The sequence below is a fragment of the Carassius auratus genome, unplaced genomic scaffold (genome assembly GCF_003368295.1).
Source record: "Carassius auratus strain Wakin unplaced genomic scaffold, ASM336829v1 scaf_tig00011856, whole genome shotgun sequence".
Lineage (NCBI taxonomy): Eukaryota > Metazoa > Chordata > Actinopteri > Cypriniformes > Cyprinidae > Carassius > Carassius auratus.
This window is the reverse complement of record NW_020524245.1, coordinates 120,894-145,310: the sequence shown is the minus strand read 5'-3', so window position 1 is coordinate 145,310 and position 24,417 is coordinate 120,894. Positions and strand designations below refer to the sequence as shown.

Genomic DNA, 24,417 nt, shown 5'->3' with positions numbered 1-24,417 from the left:
AATGTGTTTTACGTAAAAAGAAAACAAAATATCATCACTGTAATAAATTATATTTGTAATTAATATTTATTACCAAGATGAACGTTTCATATCAGAAGACAATATTCCATGCAAATTATCCCACTAAAGCACCGCATCACCAAGATTTTTGGTGGTGCAAACAATTATGAAGCAATATTTGTGCTCTATCAACTTTTACATACTTAATTCTACTAATTTTTTTTTTTTATATTCCTTTACAAATATCTAGTTTTACAAATACATAATGTTTTAATATATTAAACATAAAACATTGAATACTGATATTTGGATTTTTTTTTTAGGTGGGTCAAATGCTATTTCATGCATACTGAGTTTTTTTACACTGTTAAAGTGTTGGATTCCCATGCTGAAAACTTCGGAAAGTTTTTTTCGAGGCTTTGTGTGATGTTAGATGGAGCGGAATTTCCTTATATGGGTCCTAAGGACATTTTTGCCAAAAGAGCGCGCGCTCCCGTACAACGAGGCTGATCAGAGTGAGAGCGTCGCGAAAAGTCACAAAAGAAGTGTGTTTTTGGTTGCCAGGGCAAGACAACCCTGCACAGATTACCAAAAAAAAAACAGCATTAAGGGACCAGCGGATGGAGTTTATTTTTACAGAGCATCAACGGAGTTGTGCAAGTGTTTGTGTTTGTTCCCTGCATTTCGAAGATGATTGTTTTACAAACAAGGCCCAGTTTGACGACGGATTTGCGTATCGTTTATTTCTTAAGGACGATGCAATCCCAACGAAAAAGGGTCACGATCGTGTGTTGGAACCACAGGCGGTGAGTAAAACTGCTTAAAATATCTTTGCCTCCTTGTTAGTGTGTTCGCCTCCCATGCCGGAGACCCGGGTTAGAGCCCCGCTCGGAGCGAGTCGTTGCTGCTGCTGCTCTCGTTCAGTTTCAGCCTCGGGATCTGATTCTGGATCATAAATAAACGGCTGAATCTGACTGTAAGCCATGGTTTGTTTTGGATGATGGTTTCTCCCTCACGGTAATGTCACAGTTTCCACATGCTCTCAACGCAAAAGCCTACTGGCGCTCGTGATTCTTTAGCCCCACCCACACGTCACACCTCCAGCCGGTCGTGTTTTTCCGGGAAAAATCGGTACAGACTATCTTTCTCTTATGAATATAATAAAACTAAAGACTTTTTGGAGTTATGAAGGATGCAGTACTACTCTATAGGTACTCAAGATTAACAGGATATTGAGTGAAAACGAGCATTTCAACCCCCCTTTAAATAATAAAAAATACTTTAAATGTAAAATGTAAACTGCCATTAGATGGCAGTAAGTCACTGTTAATATGTGAGTTATTGCAATTGTAAGTCCAATGTTTGATTAATTCAGGAATGAAACACCATCATGTTGCTAGCCCCTTTCACACTGCACATTGGATCCAGAAAATTGCCGGAACATTGCCGGGTCACCTTCTGTGTGAACGCAAACATGTCCCAGGATTGATTCCGGGATCGATCCCAGGTTGGGGACCTAGTAACATTGCTGGGTTCAGTCCTGGAACGAGCGCTGTGTGAACAAAAGCCAGAACCAATGCTTTAAAGGGTGTGTCGTAGTGATTACCCATGTTATTGTTAGACTCTTTTACCAGTTGTTTTGAAGGCAGATCAACGGTCAAAACGAAAATATATGTGCAAACTGTAATGAAGCAGAAATCAGTTAGCTCCTCACAATCCACGTTGAAGCTGAGATCATTCGCCAGCTTAAGTGAAAGGTAACGTGCTTAGTGTTTTCATCTCGCACACTGGATGTCATATCATGATATCATGTGTCATTACGGGACCTTTACGGGTTGTGTGTGAACGCACGCACATATTCTAGAAAATCACTGGCAGTGTGAAAGTGACCTGGGAACAATTGCCAGGACACATTACCCGTGTATTTTCCGGAATCGCAGTGAAAGGGAATTCAGAGACACAAAACAGCACCGTGGCTTTGTTTGGAATTATTTCTGTTGTTGAAATACAAAATCTAAAATTTAAGTCTCTTAATTAACTTATAGTTTATTGAAGTGTTGTAAAAAATCAGTATAACATTAAAACTGATTAACTATATGAAGGTGTTGCACCCATGTCTTGAATTTGTGATCATTCTGAATGTATTTTAATAGACTGAATCATGCAGTGAGAGAGCGCACTAGACTTCACATAATGTGTGCAAACTGTAGGTGTTTTGAATGTTTTTGTTTTTTTTGCATTGTGAGAAAATACAGAAAATTTGCTCACTTGTCATGGTATGTTACTTAACTATATCATGTTATGAATAAACTAAACATTTTAGAATTTTCACCTCAGTGGGCTTCTTCTGAGTTTCTTTATGTGTGCGGTTACGCTCATTTGCACTTACAGTAAATCTCTCACAAAGAAACAAACAGAGTGAGCCTCAACAGCGCGAACTTGATTCCAGAAATACACCATCCAGTATTAATTGATGTTTAATGTAGACTAATATAGTTTGAAGAATTCAAATTACTTGTTTTAATCAGGCTATTTGTCTGGTCAAAAAACAAACAAAAAACAAACAAACACATTTTAAAGGGGGGGTGAAATGCTCGTTTTCACTCAATATCCTGTTAATCTTGAGTACCTATAGAGTAGTACTGCATCCTTCATAACTCCAAAAAGTCTTTATTTTTATTATATTTATAAGAGAAAGATAGTCTGTACCGATTTTCCCCGGAAAAACACGAGCGCCTAGAGGCGTGACGTGTGGGCGGAGCTAAAGAATCACGAGCGCGAGTAGGATTTTGAGTTGAGAGCATGTGGAAGCTGTGACACAGATCCAGAGGCTGAAATTTAACAAGAGCAGCATCAGCAAAGGCGGTATGCTATGTGGTATGTACTGAAACTGTATATATTTGCTTAGCGGTTTTGGAAAATGACTAAGTTCCACTTTATGTCGTCTTTTTTTTTTTTTTTTTTTTTTTAAGCTGTACATGTGGAAAGTGCAGTTTGATGACAACATCGCATGTTGTTTACTTGATGTGCTTACGCGCTGATAGCTAAGTTAACAACAAAGAGATATTTGAAGCAGTTTTACTCACCGCCTGCGGTTCCAACACACGATCGTGACCCTTTTTCGTTGGGACTGCATTATCCTTAAGAAATAAACGATGTGCAATCCGAAATGCAGGGAACAAACAAAAACACTTGCACAACTCCGTTGATGCTCTGTAAAAATAAATCCATCCACTGGTCCCTTAATGCTGTTTCTCTTTTGGTAATCTGTGCAGGGTTGTCTTGCCCTGGCAACCAAAAACACACTTCTTTTGTGACTTTTCGCGACGCTCTCGCTCTGATCAGGCTGTGCACAGCCTCTCTCTGCTCTGCTATACGGGAGCGCGCGCGCTCTGCCGGCAGAAGAGCGCGCACTTAGGACCCATATAAGGAAATTCCGCTCCATCTAACGTCACACAGAGCCATACTCGAAAAAAACTTTCCGAAACTTGTGACAAACCGGAAGAGGTTTTTTTGGAACAAAAATACTCCTTCAAACGTACAACTTAATTTTTGAAACTTTGTCCATGTTTAGCATGGGAATCCAACTCTTTAACAGTGTAAAAAACTCAGTATGCATGAAATAGCATTTCACCCCCCCTTTAAACTAGTTAGAAGGCTGATCAGCTGTAGCTAGACCTATATTATTATTATTGTTGAGAACATTAAAAAGGTAGTTCTACCTGTATTCTGCTACTCCAATTCTCTCTGATGATGCAGTAACTTCCCGCGGGGGAGAAAAAGAAATCTGTCTGTCATTTCTTGAACTTTAGGGGCATATAACTGCATTTTCATAGACTACTTCACGCAGTCAGTCTGCATTGATGTAAGATGACATACATGTCTGGGCCAGAGTGGAACATGTTAAATGTGTTGATAATTTTTACTTATTTTATTCCATAATTAAATCACACAGAATGAATTCATTAAATCGACCATAGCATTATATCAGCCATTCAGTACTCTCTGCGATTATCATAAGCCTTTAAAAATTCATTATCAGTGGACCATTAGTTGCAATAAATGTAATTTACATCAAATAAGTTTTTAGATTTGCACTCTGATTTGAAAGATGCAAATTAACCTTTTACATTTCTGTACACACATAAATTTGGGTACTTTAACAGAGTGTCATATCATGAACTATTACCTGACTGCCTTCATTTTTGCCCATGCCTGCACTGGGGTTGAGAGGTGACTGTGGGCTTGGTACCTGTTCTGCTCCCAATGGTGAACCTTGACCTGAGACTCGAGCATCATGTACTAAAGAAAAAGAAAAAAAAAGCTTTTTCAGAATCCTAGATTCAGTGAACCACCAGTAAAATAAAAACAATGCCATTTCAGCCTAAACTGAAGGTGACTGGGCTGAATCTAACCTGTACTTGCTGACTGCACTGATGTCTTGGTGGATATAGTGGTGGTAGTTTCTTCTTTGGGTATGATAAGTTGCGGCGACTTTTGTGTCTGAGAGAGAATATGAAAACCAGCAGAACCCTGCAAGGCAGTGCGATTTTTAAAAATGTAATTATGCATTACTTGGGGCAAACTGAATTATTAATTACCAGGGTTGAGCAGAATTCAAAATGCAGTAATTAGCTCCCTTTTAATTTATGAATCAGAAATGTAACAAATTAAACTCCATGGGATGCTCAATTGGAATTACAGGAATTTACTGAATTATTTTTTTAATAGTTCAACATTCTGCTTGTTGAACAGGCATAAAAAAGATAGTCTATTTTATAAAAATAACCAACAGTCCTTTAGTTTACATCGTAGCCATGCACCCTGATTACCTATTACTGCTAATCAGAGACAAGTTGTATTAAGGTATGAGAACATTATCACTCTAGACAGCATTTAATAAAAACAAAACCTTTGAGTGCAAGATAAGTCATCAATCATTTTTAGTATATTTTTTTTTTTTTTTTTATAAGAAATACTACATGATTTATAAGGATCAGAGGCCATTGTTAAAAGACAAGAACTAAAATTCAAAAATACTTTGGGATCATTTTGGAACTTGTAGTGAACTTCCACAATGGTTCATAAAATGAATGTATTAAGTTTGTGGTTGTAAGTTAACTTTTACTTCGTAAAGATGGACTAAATTGATAATTAAAAAGAAAAAAAAAAAATAGATAAAATAATTTATAAATGTAAAAAAAAAAAAAAAAGTTAAGCATTAAATCGACGTATTAGAATGATTTCTAAAGGATCATGTCACACTGAAGGCTAGAGCAATGATGCTGAAAATTCAGCTTTGCATCACAGAATTAAAATAAAATAGAAAAAACTATTAAACTGTAATATTTCACAATATCACTCTTTACTGTATTTTGATCAAATAAATGCAGTCTTGTGGAACATAATTGACATGTATATAAAAAATGTATATAAAAAATGTAGAACATCATTTAAAAAAATCTCACAGATTTTGAACTTATGAATGGCAGTATATTCTTAAAAAAACTATTATTATTAATATTATTGTTTATTATAATGACTTTTTTTCGTTAATTTTCACTGAAAATGTAATAAAATTACTAAAAGTCATTAAATTCCATTTCTGTTTTTGGTAACACTTTAGAATACTGTTTCTTACTACATAACTAATAAGGAATTATTGAAGAACTAACAGGTGATTATTCATTAACACTTAACTCACTACTGTTAACTACTAAGAAAGATGTGTTAACTAATCAGTATGTAATATAATTTTATGATTGTGTTAAGTAACAGTTAACTAATCAGTAATTAATATATTCTGTGAAACCTCCTGAAGAACTACTATTAAAATTAATTAATTACTAGTTAAGGTTCAAGAAAAATAACTATGAAGTTACTACTAATTAACATTTTTACGCAAATAATCACTATAATAATCAGGCTGTGGCCCACAAATCAAGTACTGGAGTAAAAGTACAGATACCCCAATTAAATATTACTCCAGTAAAAATAAAAAGTAGGCCTATTCATTTTCAAAATTACTTGAGTAAAAGGACAAGTACAAAGTACTACTACGGTAACAACTTTGTTACAGCCCACTTATTAGCTTATAATGGAAATGAAATATGGATTTTGTTTGCTTCTAAATGTTTAACTTTTGATTATGAAATGTTTGTTAAATTAGTTAGAATGTGGGCAGTATACATGTTAAAATGGAATAAAATATGCTGTATTAAGAAATGTTCTCATCTGAAATAACCAAGATTTCAGTCAAAATGATGTAGTTTATTATTATTTACTAATAGGTTCACTTTAGAATTCTGTTTCAGGTTCTAAGTAAATCCTGCAAAATTATCTGATAATTCTTTATTAGTTACTATTGGGTTCCCTATGTTTTCACTTTAGAATACTGTTTCAGGTTCTAAGTAATTCCTGCAGAATTAGCTAATAATTCTTTATTAATTACTACTGGGTTCTCAACATTTTCACTTTAGAATAGGCCTAATGTTTCAGGTTCAAAATAAGTCCTGCAGAATTATTTGTTCATTAATTATTAATTACTAATGGGTTCCCTATGTTTTCACTTTAGAATACTGTTTCAGATTCTAAGTAATTCTTCAGGAATTATCTGATAATTCTTTATTAATTACTAATGGTAACCCAACATTTTCACTTTAGAATAGGCCTAATGTTTCAGGTTCAAAATAAGTCCTGCAGAATTATTTATTCATTAATTACTAATGGGTTGCCCATGTTTTCACTTTAGAATACTGTTTCAGATTCTAAGTAATTATTCAGGAATTATCTGATAATGATTTATTAATTACTAATGGGTTCCCAATATTTTCACTTTAGAATAGGCCTAATGTTTCAGGTTCAAAATAAGTCCTGCAGAATTATTTTATAATTCTTTATTAATTACAAATTGGATACCTGTATTATCACTTTTCCGCAGGCTTTGCCTTACATAAAGAAATTTAATGAATGATAATTTATATAAAATATAAAAACTAAGGTAAGTTACCGCAAGGTACTGGGGTCATGGTAGGGTTCCTATTGGAAGCTGATTTCTTACAAAACACTCACAAAACAATTCACTACATAGGCAAAACCTCTATAAAATGTATTACATTTATTAATATTGCATTTTTATACTACTACTACTATTGCTAATAAAATTTATATGAAAGGGTCACAATTCAATGTAATTGTTTAAAACTGTTCATTAGTAGTTACTTCATAGTTATTTTTCTTGAATCTTAACTAGTAGATAATTAATAGTAGTTCTTCAGGAGGTATGACAGAATACATTAGTTATTGATTAGCTAACTGTTACTTAACATAGTCATAATATTATATTACATACTGATTAGTTAACACATCTTTCTTAGTAGTTAACAGTAGTGAGTTAAGTGTTAATGAATAATCACCTGTTAGTTCTTCAATAATTCCTTATTAGTTATGTAGTAAGTAAGAAACAGTATTCTAAAGTGTTACCCTGTTTTTTTTACATTCAAATCTTAATGCTACCTCAATTCAAATACATGAATTGGAATTTAAATGTTTCTCTCAAATTAGCTCTGAATGGTACACAACCCTTTTATACAAACAACTATTGCAAATAGGATAGGACATGAAGTATGAAATGCTTACACAAGGAATACTGGAGGAGGCAATGACCATACCAGTGGTGGGGACAACATCCGAGTTGAGAGGGGACGGAGTGACAATGACAGCACTGGTGGGACCTGTGAATGGTTATGATGGGAGATGTAAATAATGAGAACAAACTTAAAGCAATAACAATGCTGTTTTTCATACAGATAATACAGATTTTCTGGATGACTGCCAAGCAGGTTAATACAGTTACAATTAATTTTAATTTAAAGTAAATAAATGTAAACAGACCTTTGTGCAATTTGTGTGGATTACACATACAGGTTAATACAACAGTGCCCTGTACCTGTTCACGCACACAAAAAATACAACGTATTCTGTTGCTTTCACACCACATACATAATGCATACGAACATAAAAACACACACACACACACCCTTAATGCACATCAACATACAAGCATTCTCTGTGATGGTTCACATTTGATTGCTTTTCATTGAAATAATGTAAAATAATGTAATGTACATTAGGATTTCACGTTTCAACTTATGTTGTTAAATTAAGTTTTACTGCCTTTGGTATTTACCTCAGCATGTGGAAAGTCTACTTCCGGTGAACTGTCATCGCTTTGATTTTAACTGTGTTTTTTTATGGTGACTGTCAGTATATTACAGGGAGGGATGCCACAGTGAGAAAATTTTGCCACTGATTAATATACTTGTGAATCTGCACATTTTGTTTTTGACATTTAGGGACTGTAGAGTTTACTCTGAATACTTGAAAATGGTGGATTAAACAAGCCACTAGCTAAGTATATGTTTTAATGAAAGACTCAAAAACAATAAAAGAAACAAAGAAAAATACACTTGTATTAAATGTAAAAATATTGAATCTTTGGTGCAGCTTCATTCTTTATAAGGAGACATGAAATGATTTGTGTTCACTCCCTGCTTCATAGTAACATAGTAACAAGTTCATGTCTGGACAATGATTATCAGAATGAAGACACAGCTTCAATTGCTGAGTACTGTTTTTGTGTTAAAACTGGAATCAATAAGATGTGTGAATAATAAGTGGCTGCTATGACTGCATCTAACCAACAGATGTCAATGGTAGGGTCTGTCTTTAAAGCTTTGAATCTTTTTGGTACAATCAAGAAAAAGCCTGAAAAACTTCACAAGGCTCCATCTGCCCATCTCTAGAAAAAGCAAAACAATGGGAGGTGTGATGTGAACATGTATACAGGGGTGAAACAGATCACAAAACTCACGGCTCGGATCATATTGCAGTCAGATCTTTTTTTGGAACAGCAAACAAGAAATAAATGGGCATGGGGGAGTGGGGTGAAATAAATGTAATCTTGCTTCATAAACGTTTTCTAAGCTTGTTTGTCATTGTTTCTTACTGTTTTATTTTTGTTTTGCCTTTTAATAAGAACAACAACAATGAATGCATCTTTTGTTTTAGTGTTAAAAGGTGAAAGGTATAGATGTAAGCAAAACAGACAATTGTCTTTTCTTGTAAAACGTGACAAATTCAAAACCGAAAGCCCCCGAAGCCTGCGGCTTATAACATAGCAAAAGAGGAACTCCCATTGACAAAATCCAAATCACAAATACTACTACTAATAAAAAAGAACAGGTTGAATGTTAACTAACCTCTTTCATTTCCATAGAACTATAAAATAAGATAAACGCTCATCAGCATGCATTGATTAATCCCATGTTCCCACAACTGCGACCAAACCATGTGCTCATGCGACCAACTATGAAAGGTAGTTGCAAAAGAGCGACCAGTGAGAAGAACGAGTCTGGAGCCCTGTGCATGCCAAACCATGAGGCCTGGTCCGTACGGATCATGGATCAACTGTGATCCGTTACACAACATGTAATTGATGTATGTATTGAACACCAGTAACACAGACTACAGCCTAAGCCTAGTGTATTAAAAATGTGTTATATTAATATATTTCTAGTTAATGAAAAAGCACAGATTGCAACAGATTTCAACCTGTAAAACTTGCATCTTCAATTTAAATAATGTTGCTACTATACTGTACTGTAAAGTTCTAACAACCACAGCTACCTTTTTTTTTTTTTTTTTTTTGAAAAAACATTTTTCATTGTGTTTTTTTTTTCTTAATGCAGTCTCAGCATGTTACTAAATCTGCTTTGAGGAAAGACACAAACCTGTGAGTATGAGTTGAGGAGATGGCAGCGGATTGGCCGGGACAATCGGTCTCCGTGTATGTCTGGTCTTTTTGCTAGAGACAGTGGGCAGAATGTTTTTGGGCAAGGCAAAGCTGACTGGCTGTGAGTTGAGTGAGGTGGAGGTTGAGGCTGCAGGCTGTGGAGATGGTGCAGTAGGCAGCTCAAAGCTTGTTCTGTGACTGAAGGTAGTGGCTGCATCAGTGGGGGTTACTGTGGAAGGGGCAGTGTGCGTTATTACGGATGGAGGTGGGATGCTTGGGACAGGCTGGGGGACTGTAGCAACTGCAGAAACACCTCCACACTGAAGAGATTGTGGGGCTGGTGGGAGAGGAGGAGCTGGCGGTGGCAGGAGTGATGGGACGGAGGGAGTCACTTGCTCTGGGAAAAGAGGCATGTAGGTTTGTTGATAGGATGGGCCAACAGCGTTACCATTGTCCTGGTTGGAGACTGAGAGGTGGCTGGACAATGGAGCAGAGGGGATGAGACGGTAGTCCAGTGGCACAGAGGGAAGCTCTGTGGAGAGCGGCATGGATGACAGCAAAGGAGCCTAACAAACAACAGATTTGAATATCAGCACACTCTGACAGAGACATCAGGCTCTTTCCTACCGTTCTAGTGGCCATATAGTTATCTGAGAAAAACAAATACTAAATCACACAAGTAGGAATATTTGCAATATGTTTGCTATTGTGGTAGAAGATACAATTCCATACATTAATACAGACTGACACTATAAAGCTTACTGAAAAACCAGTTTTACATAATCTACTTCCAGGAGCACCCCTATCACTGCACATTTAGCGTGTTTCTTAAACACACCTGATTCAGATCAACTGCTCATTAGTAGAGACCCACAGACTTGAAATGGGTGTGTCAGACCAAGGATACATGCAAAAAGTGCAGTGTTGGGTGTTCAAATCTGTATTTAATATCTATTTATTTCAATTACCGCCCAATGTTGTCCAACAAAACAATACATATTAAAAGCTACTAAAACAAATAAAGTTAATGTAACCTTGTAAGCCTTTATATTATGTGCAAAAAAGGGTTAAAATCACATTTCATTCTAAAATCGTACCATTATAATCTAAAAACAAAAATAAGGCTTTTAAAGCAGAAGTTAAATTCACTAAACTAAAAATGCTTTATGAGTTATGTTAGGCTATTTTGATTATTCCATTGCAGTCTCTTTACAGTCAGTGCTTTCATGAAAAAAAATACACTTACTTGTATGATTATTATTATAGCGCTCCTATTTAAAGGGATAGTTCACTCTCAAAATTAAATTTTGGTATGTTTTATCTTACCTCAAGGACATCCAAGACGTAGGTTTCTTTGTTTCCTCAGTATTTCCCATTTTGATATTTTTAGGTCCAACCGTTCTTGTCTGTGACTCACATAATGGATGTCTATGGTCACCACCTCAAAGAGCATGCACAGAGGAGTCAAAATTAAACAATTCCCCATCTCAAGTACACATTGATGACCTAAGACACGAAACGAGCGGTTTGTGTTAGAAAACGAACAGTATTTATATCGTTTTTACCTCTTGTACACAACCACGTCCAACTGATCTGAGTGCGTGAGTGCTTCCCGATGTGACGTGCGCGCCCGCTCTGGCTTAGTCTGCGCAAGCGCGGAAAGCGCCGGAAGCAATCTCTCGCGCGTGTACATCACTCATTGTTTACACTTACTGCCTATGGTTTACACAGATTTCAGAAGTATTACCTTTCACTGTGAAGATCAAAACATATTTAGACGTACAGGAAATTGCAATGGAAGACGATTTCAATATATCCATAGACAACGTTGTATTTTTTTCACAACCATATTAATTTGAACCAGAATACACAGACCAAGTACTCAGGAGCGATCCGCTGCAGCAGCCTTTAAGCCTCAGAGAGACAGAGATCTCTTCAAAATTGGTGGTGTTTTAGTAGCAAGTGTTGTGAGATGCCAACAGAAGTGGAGAGTATATTTTGTCACGAATGTAACAACTACAAGACGACGACGAGGACATTGACAGTATCGCAACACACACCTGCCTGACTGAAGATCCTGAGTTTTCTCCACAGTTGAGACCCAGCGTTTTGCACGTTGTGTTTAGTAAACCACGTATAAACCGGAGGCGACGCCAGAGGGACCCAATGGCACGCTGTCAATAGAGCGAGTAATGTGTCGCAACGATTATAGGGTGCATTATAAACAAATTAATTAATTACAATTACTGCATTATATTTCATACAGTGCAGATTGGTGCCGTAGCGTGTGGTAAACAATGAGTGATGTGCATGCACGAGAGATCACATCCGCGGCTTTCCATGCTTGCACAGACTAAAGCCAGAGCACGCGCGAACATCACATCGGGAAGCACTCGTGCACTCAGATCAGTTGGATGTGGTTGCAACGATATAAATACTGTTCGTTTTCTTACACAAACTGCTTGTTTCATGTCTTAGGTCATCAATGTGTACTTACGATTGGGAATTGTTTAATTTTGACTCCTCTGTGCATGCTCTTTGAGGTGGTGACCATAGACCTCCATTATGTGAGTCACAGACAAGAACAGTTGGACCTAAAAATATCAAAATGGGAAATACTGAGGAAACAAAGAAACCTACATCTTGGATGTCCTTGAGGTAAGCTAAAACATATCAAAATTTAATTTGAGAGTGAACTATCCCTTGAGTTCTCTCTGTTTGGCGCACATGCACGAGGCGGTGCTCGTTCACTGAAATTTAGTGGAGAATCCCAGAATAGAAGTCTCATTCACTTCAGACAGAAACATTTAAATATTTCCATGGCTTTCTAACATTTAAAGATGGAGGATATACCTGTGAATGTTTTGCATTCAGGAAGACAGCACATCTCAAACACATTAAACAGCAGAGTAGTCTGTGTCTCAGTCAGAGCTTTTCTGTCTAAGTATATGATGGGCCAAGCTGCTTAAACTACTTCGAAACGAAATGATAAACTATGTCTTACCAGTTTTAAAAGGACTTAATATGAAGCTTGTCACATGTTCAGAACAATCTGGATTATGCACTTTTACATTATAAATAATAGTTTAATAACATATAAAATTCTTATACAAACATTTGGATTTGTGTCGAATGAGATGTGAGCAATGACTTCCAAATAAATCCAGCCAAACCCACGCTCGGTCTATCCTCGTATGCGCGCATGCACTGTCACCATCTAATGAATTGTAAATGCAGGATTTTTAAAAAACAAATAGGCCTACTGGAATGCAAAAATTCAAAATCTGACATTTTCCGGAACAGGATCCAGCAGGATAAAATTAAGTACTGGTCTTAATACTCACAAAAAAAGTGTTTTGCTGCCAATGAAGCGGTTCTCTGACTGCACAGCATCACATACCAGAGTTACGTTTGGGATAATTATATGTTTTTTTTAAATGTCAATGTCAGTTCAACACACTGCAGTTGTGTTTTAAAATACAACAACAAGCACCACAAAACCATTTAAAGAGGAGCATTCAGTGGTCTCCGTGACGGGATACAAAACAGCCAACGTAGTTAAAGGGGTCATATGACAAAAACATAATGAAAAAACATTATCTGTTGTCCTAGGTGTAATAAAATGCGTTTATGCGATTAAAGGTTCAAAAAACACATTATTTCCCACATACTGTACATTATAGTTTCTCCTCTATGCCCCCGCCTTCTGAAACGCTTGATTTTTTAAGGCTCATCGGTCTGAAAAGTGAGGTGTGCTCTGATTGGCCAGCTATCCAGTGCGTTGTGATTGGCCGAATACCTCAAGCGTGTGACAGAAATGTTACGCTCCTTAACATATTGTAATGCCCTGTCCAGGCAGAGCAACGAGACCTAAACATAACACCCATTATTAACATGATATACAAACATGATTTCTAGTTGTGTCCTCTTCTGCAAGGCCAAACATAACAGCGTCACACACCGTGGCCTTGAGTGAGCGGAGGCCAGCCTGAGAACGGTGCGGCCAGCGGATTCTACGAAGGAGTGTCCGTCGGGCTTGCGGATGCCACATGTGATGACTGCTGGACTACACTTCGTCCACGGTGCAAGCTGATCCATAGTGCAAGTTGATGTATTTCCTCAGCAACCAGCACAGATCAGCTCCAGGCATGACGAAGCATATATCGTCTTCTTTTGGAAGGCCAAACAAAGTAGTTTTGCTTTCACAGAGAAAAACACAGCGTCTACACGACATGGTGGCGGCGGCAACAACAATACTACAACGAGATTAAAAGGTATGCCTTCTTTCTTTGCGTGAACATCTGGGCAGTGTTATGCAAGTCTTCCCACATACTGACATAGAGATGTGTGTGTGGGGGGCGGGGGGTTGTACGAGCCTTAACTTTTATAAAGAATATCTCTTTGGATTTTAGACTTTAGTCTTTTTAACGAGCTTGTAACACTCCAAAGAGAAAGAAAAACATTTTATTTGCATCATGTGACCCCTTTAAATGATCTCAAACTTATGGTGCGCTCTTCATTTTATCAAATGATAATCACGTCTATTTATTTAATAGTCCTGCTACTAGCATTTTATTCAGACTAAAACACTTTTTGGTTAGAGGGTGATAATGTTTATTTCTTTTTTTTTGAGTAGCTTTTGCACATCCTGACATGCCGTGTGCTGCTGCAATAGCTGCATTTTGCAGCATCAAAGCTAATGATTAGGGGGGGGGGGGGGGGGGGGGGGGTTGTGGAATGCTCGTTTTCACTCAATATCCTGTTAATCTTGAGTACCTATAGAGTAGTACTGCATCCTTCATAACTCCAAAAAGTCTTTAGTTTTATTATATTTATAAGAGAAAGATAGTCTGTACTGATTTTTCCCGGGAAAAACACGAGCGCCTGGAGGCGTGACGTGTGGGCGGAGCTAAAGAATCACGAGCACGAGTAGGCTTTTGCGTTTGGAAGCGGTGACATTACCATGAGGAAAAAAACATCATCCAAAACAAACCATGGCTAACAGTCAGATTCAGTCGTATATTTATGATCCAGAATCAGATCCAGAGGCTGAAATTTAACAAGAGCAGCATCAGCAACAACATCTCTATGTAGTATGTATTGAAACTGTATATATTTGCTTAGGGATTTTGGAAAATGACTAAGTTCCACTTTATGTCGTCTTTTTTTTTTTTTTTTAAGCTGTACATGTGGATGAAAGGTTTGATGAAAACATCGCATGTTGTTTACTTGATAGCCGATAGCTTTAACAACAGAGATATTTGAAGCAGTTTTACTCACCGCCTGCAGTTCCAACACACAACCGTGACCCTTTTTCGTAGGGATTGCATCATCCTTAAGAAATAAACGATATGCAAATCCGGCGTCAAACTGGGCCTTGTTTGTAAAACAAGCATCTTCGAAATGCAGGGAACAAACAAAAACACTTGCACAACTCCGTCGATGCTCCGTAAAAATAAACTCTGTCCACTGGTCCCTTAATGTTTTTTTTTTTTTTTTTTTATCTGTGCAGGGTTGTATTGCCCTCGCAACCAAAAACACACTTCTTTTGTGACATTTCGCGACGCTCTCGCTCTGATCAGTGAATGTCTCTGCTCCGCTCTGCTCTACGGGAGCGCGCGCTCTTCCGGCAGAAGTGCCCTTAGGACCCATATAAGGAAATTCCGCTCCATTCACAGTCACACAGACCCATACTCGAAAAAAACTTTCCGAAACATGTGACAAACCGGAAGAGGTTTTTTGGAACAAAAATACTCCTTCAAATGTACAACTTAATTTTTGAAACTTTGTCCATGTTTAGCATGGGAATCCAACTCTTTAAAAGAATAAAAAACTCAGTATGCATGAAATAGCATTTCACCCCCCCTTTAATCTATTAATTGATCATTAATTTAAATGACGAACGATCATGGAAATGATCGAAAATTTACATCCCTAGTTCAAATAATAAAGAAGATGCTGGAAAAACAAAGAAAGTGCAGGACATGGAGGATTTTTCTGAAGGACACTGTGCGGTTGTATTTTGTGTTAATTCAGTTTAGTTTAATCGTAGTAAAAAATCAGTTCTTTACATGAGTGTAATACATAACAATGGTTCTTCCAACTGGGGAAAAAACATTGTCACTTTAAAATAATATTTTTTTTGTTTTGCCATATACAACCCACCCATACTTTCCAGTTCTCCAAACAAGCATACTAAACTTGTCCTTCAAACAGACCTTTGTTTATTTTGCTTAAAAATGGTGCTTATTTGAGACCTTTGTGCAACTCACGGTGTCTGATTATACTATGCACAAATGTTCAGTAATAATATGCAATCATTCTAATGGGTTATACTCACAATGTTGAGTTTTATAATCATCACAAAGCAAATGCACATTTGTGTAGGAGGACAGAAAGTTCTTACAGAACAGGGCCAATTACATCCCTACAAATTTGTGAATCCAAAGACAGGATTGTTACCTGTGTTTGGGAGCTGCTGCTGGTTAAGGGAGTGACTGATGGGGTAGTGGGGGAAATGGAGGGGAGGGCTGGCTGACGCAGGGTGTGAAACAAATCTAGTTACAAAAAAAAAAAAAGAGAGAAAGTAAAACAAAATATTTGATTCAGTCTGTTAATTCTTGAACTACTCCAACAGATTCAGTGAATTTGTTCTACATTAATTGAATTTCAGACCAATTTATATTAATTATCATGTTCCAAAAAATGGTTTGATTGATATAAAATCAACAGCAAAAAGAGTGAATTAGTCAAAAATCAGACACCATTTTTTTTTCAAAACAGTCATATTGTGAAACAATACCAAAATGTAATTATATATATATATATATATATATATATATATATATATATATATATATATATATATTTTTTTTTTTTTTTTTTTTTTTTGTTGTTTTTTTTTTTAATTTTTTTTTTTTTAAATGTAATTTATTCCTGTGATGTGAAGCTTCATTGTCACATGATCTTTCAGAAATCATTTTAATATACTGATTTGGCTGTGTCAAAACTTTATATTTTTAAATATTTTTTTAAAAGAAAAGCTATTTTAAACTATAATAATATTTCACAAAATTACTGTTTTTACTGTATTTCTCTTGTTAAAGGGTTAGTTCGCCCAATTTACAAAATTATGTCATTAATAACTCACCCTCATGTAGTTCCAAACCAGTAAGACCTCCATTTATCTTCGGAACACAGTTTAAGATATTTTAGATTTAGTCTGAAAGCTCTCAGTCCCTCCATTGAAACTGTGTGTATGGTATGCTGTCCATGTCCAGAAAGGTAAGAAAAACATCATCAAAGTAGTCCATGTGATATCAGAGGGTTGGTTAGAATTTTTTGAAGCATCGAAAATACATTTTGGTCCAAAAATAGCAAAAACTACGACTTTATTCAGCATTGTCTTCTCTTCCGTGTCTGTTGTAAGACAGTTCAAAACAAAGCAGTTTGTCATATCCGGTTCGCGAACGAATCATTCGATGTAACCGGATCTTTTTGAAACAGTTCACCAAATCGAACTGAATCGTTTAATCCACAAATGACTAAAGCTGTTAACTTGTTTAATGTGGCTGAAACTCCCTCTGAGTTAAAACAAATCCAATATCCTGGAGTAATTCACGTACTCAAACAGTACACTGAGTGAACTGCTGTGAAGAGAGAGATGAACACCGAGCCGAACCAGATAATGACTCGTTCACAAGTCAAGAACCGTTTGCATCGGTTTTCGGATCACCAGTAGTTCTTTCTGAAAGTTCGATTCAATAAACTGGTTGAAGAAAACTGTTCACCGGTTCTTTTGCACTCGACGTAATGGTGTCATTGGTGATGACTGCAAGCCTTCGTTTTACTTGGGCTCATAACATTAGCAAAGAATCAGTTCAGAATCAATCACCAAAAGAATCAGTTAGGTTCAGACGCTCTTGTGTGTCGGTTTGCTTCACACTGAATCACACATGCGCAGTATCATCAGCTCTTCGGTTCTCGAATCGGACATGTCTGACAGAAGCGGTTCTTGACTCGTGAACGAGTCATTATCTGGCTCGGCTCAGTGTTCATCTTCAGTTCTCTCTTCACAGCAGTTCAGTCAGTGTACTGTTTGAGTAAATGAATTACTCCGGGATATTGGTTTGTTTGAACTCAGAGGTGTCAGCCACATAAAAAAAGTTAACAGTTCAAGTCATTTGCGGATTAATGCGTTTTGGAGATGAAAACCGTTTAAAATGATTCAGTTCGATTTGGTGAACTGTTTCAAAAAGATCTGGTTTCATCGAATGATTCGTTCACAAACCGGATATGACAAACTGCTTTGTTTTGTCTTACAACAGACACGGAAGAGAAGACAATGCTTAATAAAGTCGTAGTTTTTGCTATTTTTGGACCAAAATTTATTTTTGATGCTTCAAAAAATTCTAACTGACCCTCTGATGTTACATGGACTACTTTGATGATGTTTTTCTTACCTTTCTGGACATGGACAGTATACTGTACACACAGCTTCAATGGAGGGACTAAGAGCTCTCTGACTAAATCTAAAATATCTTAAACTGTGTTCCAAAAATAAACTGAGGTCTTACGGGTTTGGAACAACATGAGGGTAAGTTATTAATGACATAATTTTGCAAATTGGGCGAACTAACCCTTTAACAAAGATTTATCCCTCAATAAACTCCTAGTTTGCTGCTTATTAATTACACAAGCACTCATTTTGTCAACAAATCAATCCATATTTTGCCAATTAACAAGAGTTAAGGTGTTTGTACCTTGCAGAGGCTCAAAAGTGTCCATGAAGTCCAGATTGGGTTGCAGTGGGATGAGGCCTGGCTGGATCATGTCTGCATTACCTGCATGGGCTAAGAAGACAGTGAGGCTTAGGGAACGTTTGCCATATTCTTGAATAAACATGTTAACATGGGAGACTATGATTGTCATTTCTCACCAATTTCCCTCGGATCGGGCCATGCTACAGGTTGATGAGAAGCCAGTGTGGAAAAGAGTGTGTCTGAGAATTCAGACATGAGCACATCCATGTCGAAGAGCGAGTCCATCTCCATTGGAACAGGTGAATCATGACTCTTTCGGGATCTATGACGGCCTCCCACACTGAAATCCTCATCCTGGCACAAGAGGACACGGCAGGTGTCTGGACACACTTCCCCAAAGAGTGAAAACTGTTCCTCTGCCCCCTTTGGAGGTCAAAATGCAACAAGCAGGCCAGGTCAACAGAGACACTCAAGGTTCATGCAAAGATAAATGCAAGCATCAAGCGTGTGTACTAACATATGCACTAGCAGTCGAAAGTTATTTGAACTGGTTCTTTTTAGTGAACTAAATGAACCAGTTCACCAAATAGGACCAAACCATCTGAAACCTTCTGCGGCTTGAGCAGCAAAGATCTACAAAATTACAAAAGATCTCAATGAAAACAATTTTTCTCTGATGTATCACAGTCAATCCGACTCAAAATAAGCATATCAGCATATATGATCCTCTGATGAATGAACTCTTTTAGTGCTCCAGCTCCTCCAATAGTCACTGAACTGAGGAAAGAGTTCCAAAAGAGAAAAGGCTTCCAAAGAGCCGCTGATGTGAGTATACACTTGAATGAAAGCGCGAAATTCAAGTTTTTGCAGTTTCTCATGGTTTATGTAAAAAGTAAGGCTGATTAAGACATGTAAAACCTTATGTGTTCTTTGATATGCTTTTTTTTTTTATTTCTCAGAAACTAAAAAACTACATCTGGCTAATATTCAGTATGATTATCAAAGCATAAATCCAGTAAATCACTTCCATCAATACCTCCAAAGCTTGCACAGATATATAACAAATCCTGGTTCAACATTTTAGTCTGTAACATTATGCAGTTTTCATTTATATGTGGTCTATTGCTAATGTTTGCATTATTTTTTAAGATTCATCTGTTTACATAAGAGATAGCTTGTTTCTCCATTCTTTTCATGTGTGTTTTTGTTCGGGATGTTTTGTACTTGTTCAGAAGAGTGTATCTCAGTGAAAACACGAAAAACTCGTCAATAGATGCTAGCGTTGGTTTCTAAATGATGGGAACTCGTCAATGGTGGGCAAAGAGTTAAAAATCTGTTTGATCTAAGGGCTAAACCAGGAGTTTCCAAACTTTTTTGTCAGCCGAACAACTTGGAGTTTTCACATTAATATTAAGAGAATTAAGGACATATTTTTGGTTCTCTGATGTTGATTATTAGTAACATGAAACACATTTATTTAAAAATGATACAGGGCTGTGCGACTTGGCCAAAATATTTTATTGTGAATATTTTGCCAAGCGTTGCAATTTAAACGAACTTGACAATTTTATTTCATATGAAAATGTTTCATATTTCTAGGGCTGAGACATCCAGACACAAAGAACAACAGACTCCTATACTCCTAAAGGGAAGTTACTTTTTTAAGGGTGTTACCACTTGGATGTAGTTTTCACAAGAACCAGCGACTACAAGGTACAATACAATATTTATGTTTTACATCCTCCGATCAAACCCCTTGCACATTTTCAGTAGAACATGTGCCAAATGCTGTAATCTTCTATGCACAAAATTATGCTAATGTGAATGTAAAGAAAGTGAACATTGCATGCATTGCATTTCCTAATGCACATTAAACTCACAGTGCTTGCAGAGATGGAATTTGTGAGAAGCAGCATTTATACCCTGGGTTAAACCACAGGCAGAGTATACTCAAATCAAGTGAAAGCTGATTTATTTTCAAAATAAAAATGTGTCCCAAAACCTGAGCTTTAACTATCTTTGTGGGTAGATGTCTAATATCCTCTGTCAGCTCATGACAAACATCTTCAATGCATTCTTGTCTTTCACTGCAGGCTTAAACAGATTTTGGAACAGCCATTTGGCTGTAAATAAAACTGACTTCATTCCACATCACTAGCCAGCCAATCGTGATCATCCATGATCTGGCTCTGGCTCTCTCTATATATAATTACTAAGTACGGTAAACGTATCTATAAATAAACTAAGTTAATGCAAACTGCTGTCTTTCAAAAGTTTATAATAAAAAAGACAGTACAGAGAGTTTATACCTTTCCTTCACAGTCTTGTTTTCATTTGTGTAAAATTAAACAGTCTACCCTGACTAAACTCTCTTGTTTAGTGCTGATCTCTTTAAAGGAATAAATGGCAAACTGAAATTGAACAGCAAAGTTAGTTTAACAAATAAAAGAAAACAACCTCAGTAAGAGCATGCACGTACACTTTCATGCTAAATTACTAACTATAGTTTAACTTTATAGTGAAGAAATAAAATCCTTTTAAAATTACCTTGAGAAGGCTGGACAGGTCTTCATCTTTGTGCTTCTGTAACTATGAAATAGAATTTGAACAGTACTTTATAAATAACAACTTGGTTATACAGTACTGTACATTTAATGTAGAGAGCAAATACACTTACTCTTTTTTTGAAATATGTTCTCCATTTATGATATTCTCTTATGACAATTTCAATTCTCCTTTTCCAGTACTTTCCTTCTGTTGCTATTGCCTAGGTAAACAAAGGAAAAAATAAAGTACCCCAAAAAATGACCTTTGTGCAAGAAAAAAACAGTTTTTAGACATTCAAATCTAAAGATAAAAAAAATAATTACAGACTCACCTCTGTCGGTCGATGTACTCCTGAGTCCATATTGCCATCTAAAGGAGTGACAAAATGGCAAACAGGGTTCTGTCTCTTCTCTACATCTTCAGGAAAGAGAGGCATTGCAGATGGAAATTAATAATCTCATGTTTTACAATTTCTGAGTGGTATGTGTGCTAATAACTGGACTTACATTGTATATACCAGGCTCTCCAAATGGCGTTGTTGAGGCGAATCTTGTCTCTCCACAGAAGCTTGAGACCTTTGAAATTCTTCCATTTTGGTGACACCAACCTTCCACTTATGCAAACAAAACAGATATATTATTTATTTATTTTTTATTTTTTAATAGCAAGACACAGGTGCACCCATGGTATAAATTTTAGGGCTATCGGATCATGACATTTTGGGTGTTATTAATTGTCACACAAACAGCTGCAATTAACTATTTAACTGCATGTTTGGTTCATGTCACCTAGCTTACACATACATTGTACAGAAATACCAAAATATTGGACAGGCACTGAATGACAAATAAAATTAATTTTTTTCTCTCTTGTAATATTTATTGTTGGACTTTTTTTTTTTTGAGTCTACTGCATTGTTTCATTCCTTCTTATTGTCTTTAAATACCACTAAAATGTTACCAAAATGTTAAAAGAAACAATTTATTATGGTCATATTTGTATCTTAGGGAGAAGTCACTTAAAATTATTCAAGAGATATGTTGTAAATTACTCCTTATTCAAGCTGCAGATTTCTTTGGAATATTGCTGTACAGGCTAAATGTGGCACTCTGCAATGTCAATAAACAAAATGAGTTCTGTTTTGGCAAAAAAAAATTTGAATGATTTAAAAATATCTTCTAGAATTAAACTTTACTCTAAAACGAAAGCTGCACCACTGCTTAACAAATAAAATCACAAATACAATTACGGGCTGTCACAAACAAATCATCATTAAGAGTGTTTTGTTCTGATATTCTCAAGCATAATTCATTCATAAGTAAAATAATAATATTATTTTCTATGCTGCTGATGTGAAGTTGTCTAGTAAATTTCTCCCTTACTTTGTAAAACGTATTAATCCTTGCATAATTTTATAGGAGTGTGTCTACACTGTCACACAAAAAGTGACAATTCTGTCATCATTTACGCACTCTATAACTTATTATCAAAAATAATGTAAACAACAGGCTTGTTCACACAAGATATTTTAAAATTGGCTCACGTGACTTAGCTATACATTTTTTTATATATATATATATAAATATATATAGATATATATATAGTAGTCAACATTGGAAGTGGATCAAAAAGTTCTGAGTTGTTCTAAGAAAAGAAAGCATTTTGGCTTTTGGACAACTTTGATGAAAGGTTTTGATCCACTTCAAATGTTGACTACTGTTTATAGATCAAAGTATCAAGTGTGTGTGTGTGTGTATATATATATATATATATATATATATATATAAACTGCTTGCTAAAACCAATTCGAAACGTTGTTATTTTGTATCACCACCAATACCATCACAAACGAATGTTTACACCTCATGACTAGAGAATTAAATGCGTACTGATTTGTCTAGAAACGTTGTGCCCAGCAAGCAGCGCGTTAATAGCTTTATATGAATGCTTTATTAATGGCGGAATAATATTTCCTGTGGTCGGTACAACTGGAGATCAAACAGATTGTGAATCGATCTTTTGTTTACTACCCAACCCACCTGTAGGCAAGCGTCATGCACTCAAAGAGCTTCGTCAGGGAAGCATCAATAGAGAGATGCGACGTGCTAGTCTTTCCGAAGTGATACGTCTGGCATGTTTGTTTATTTACAGTGTCGAAATCGTAACCTTTCTTTGGCGGGTGATCAGTATGAGGAGAAGAAACCATAAAATGACCGCTGTGGATGATCTGCGACTCGCGTCCTTCTGATTTCTTAAACGAAATAGTCGACTCCTCCGCGTCAGAATCGTCGTCCTGCTCTTGCTTGATTATCATCGTGGCCCGTCGGTATTGTCTGGTCTCTCGAGTAACGTTAGCCATATTTAAAAGTAACATACGCGCTGGACTTGTAGCGGTGCTGATCATTCACATTACACGACACATATTTCGTCCATTAGTACTGGATTTAGTGATATTATTTTAGAAGTTGTTTAAATCTCCCAACTTTCCCGCACGCCCCCAACATTAGCCGCCATGCTATCAATCGTAACTTGAAGTGATTTGGTGAACTCAATACGGTCGTTGCGTTGCGATGACAGAAGCGCGCGATTGGTTGTCTCGAGAGCACACCCACTAATACTAATAATAATTCAGCTCTTGAAACACTATGCGGACAACAACTGTGCAAGCCTGTCAAAACACTGCTCTTTGGTGAATTACTTGTTTAGCGGTAATGTTTATTTCTTTCCTTGACGTTTAATGGCGGTTGGTAAACCAGCTTTGGTGCATATTCCGCCACCCACTGGGATGGAGTGTGAGGCATTGATATCATAAGAGAGAGAGACATTTATTTATTTTATTTATTAACACCTACCCTACCTTTCTATATTTTCTTATATAACTTTGTTGCTTTCAAAAAGAAAACAAGAGCTTCATATCCTTTGAAAGAACTGTTAAGTTCTGCAAAGTAAAAAAAATGCATGCCAACACAAATTAAATACATTTTCAATTGAATTATTTCCCTTTCATATGCCATACAACTGATTATTACATGCTTTACAGTTTCTGGAAGTCCACATTTATTGCACTGACCTGAACCTTGTTTCCCTATCATTTGAAGTGATTTGATGAGAGCAGAATGACCAATTCTCAGATAAGAAATTACTGTATCTTCCTTTCTGTTGCTATATCTAATTCTTACCAATCCAACGTGTTTTTGTATAATATACAGATGACAACCTTTATTTCCTTTATCCAACCTCTCCTGCCAAATATTTTTAATATCAGTTTTAATTAAGTCTTTCAATTCAGATTTACCCACAGGTATTTCTAAATAA

The 24,417-nt window shown here is 36.3% G+C and overlaps 1 protein-coding gene across 1 annotated transcript in view; it reads right to left on the bottom strand.

Annotated features, from left to right (window-relative positions):
• The window catches only part of LOC113073304 (MLX-interacting protein-like), a 33,688-nt gene extending 9,854 nt beyond the window's left edge, over window positions 1–23,834 (bottom strand). The window contains exons 1-12 of the mRNA XM_026246198.1: window positions 23,142–23,834; window positions 21,609–21,715; window positions 21,434–21,519; window positions 21,233–21,322; window positions 21,103–21,144; window positions 18,732–18,978; window positions 18,556–18,645; window positions 16,256–16,350; window positions 9,792–10,359; window positions 7,639–7,733; window positions 4,416–4,533; window positions 4,190–4,302 (exon numbers count right to left, since the gene is read on the bottom strand). Of these exons, the coding sequence (XP_026101983.1) occupies window positions 4,190–4,302; window positions 4,416–4,533; window positions 7,639–7,733; window positions 9,792–10,359; window positions 16,256–16,350; window positions 18,556–18,645; window positions 18,732–18,978; window positions 21,103–21,144; window positions 21,233–21,322; window positions 21,434–21,519; window positions 21,609–21,715; window positions 23,142–23,506 (2,016 nt within the window). The 5' untranslated portion in view covers window positions 23,507–23,834. The remainder of the gene's footprint in view (window positions 1–4,189; window positions 4,303–4,415; window positions 4,534–7,638; window positions 7,734–9,791; window positions 10,360–16,255; window positions 16,351–18,555; window positions 18,646–18,731; window positions 18,979–21,102; window positions 21,145–21,232; window positions 21,323–21,433; window positions 21,520–21,608; window positions 21,716–23,141) is intronic.
• Between the last annotated feature and the right edge of the window lie 583 nt (window positions 23,835–24,417).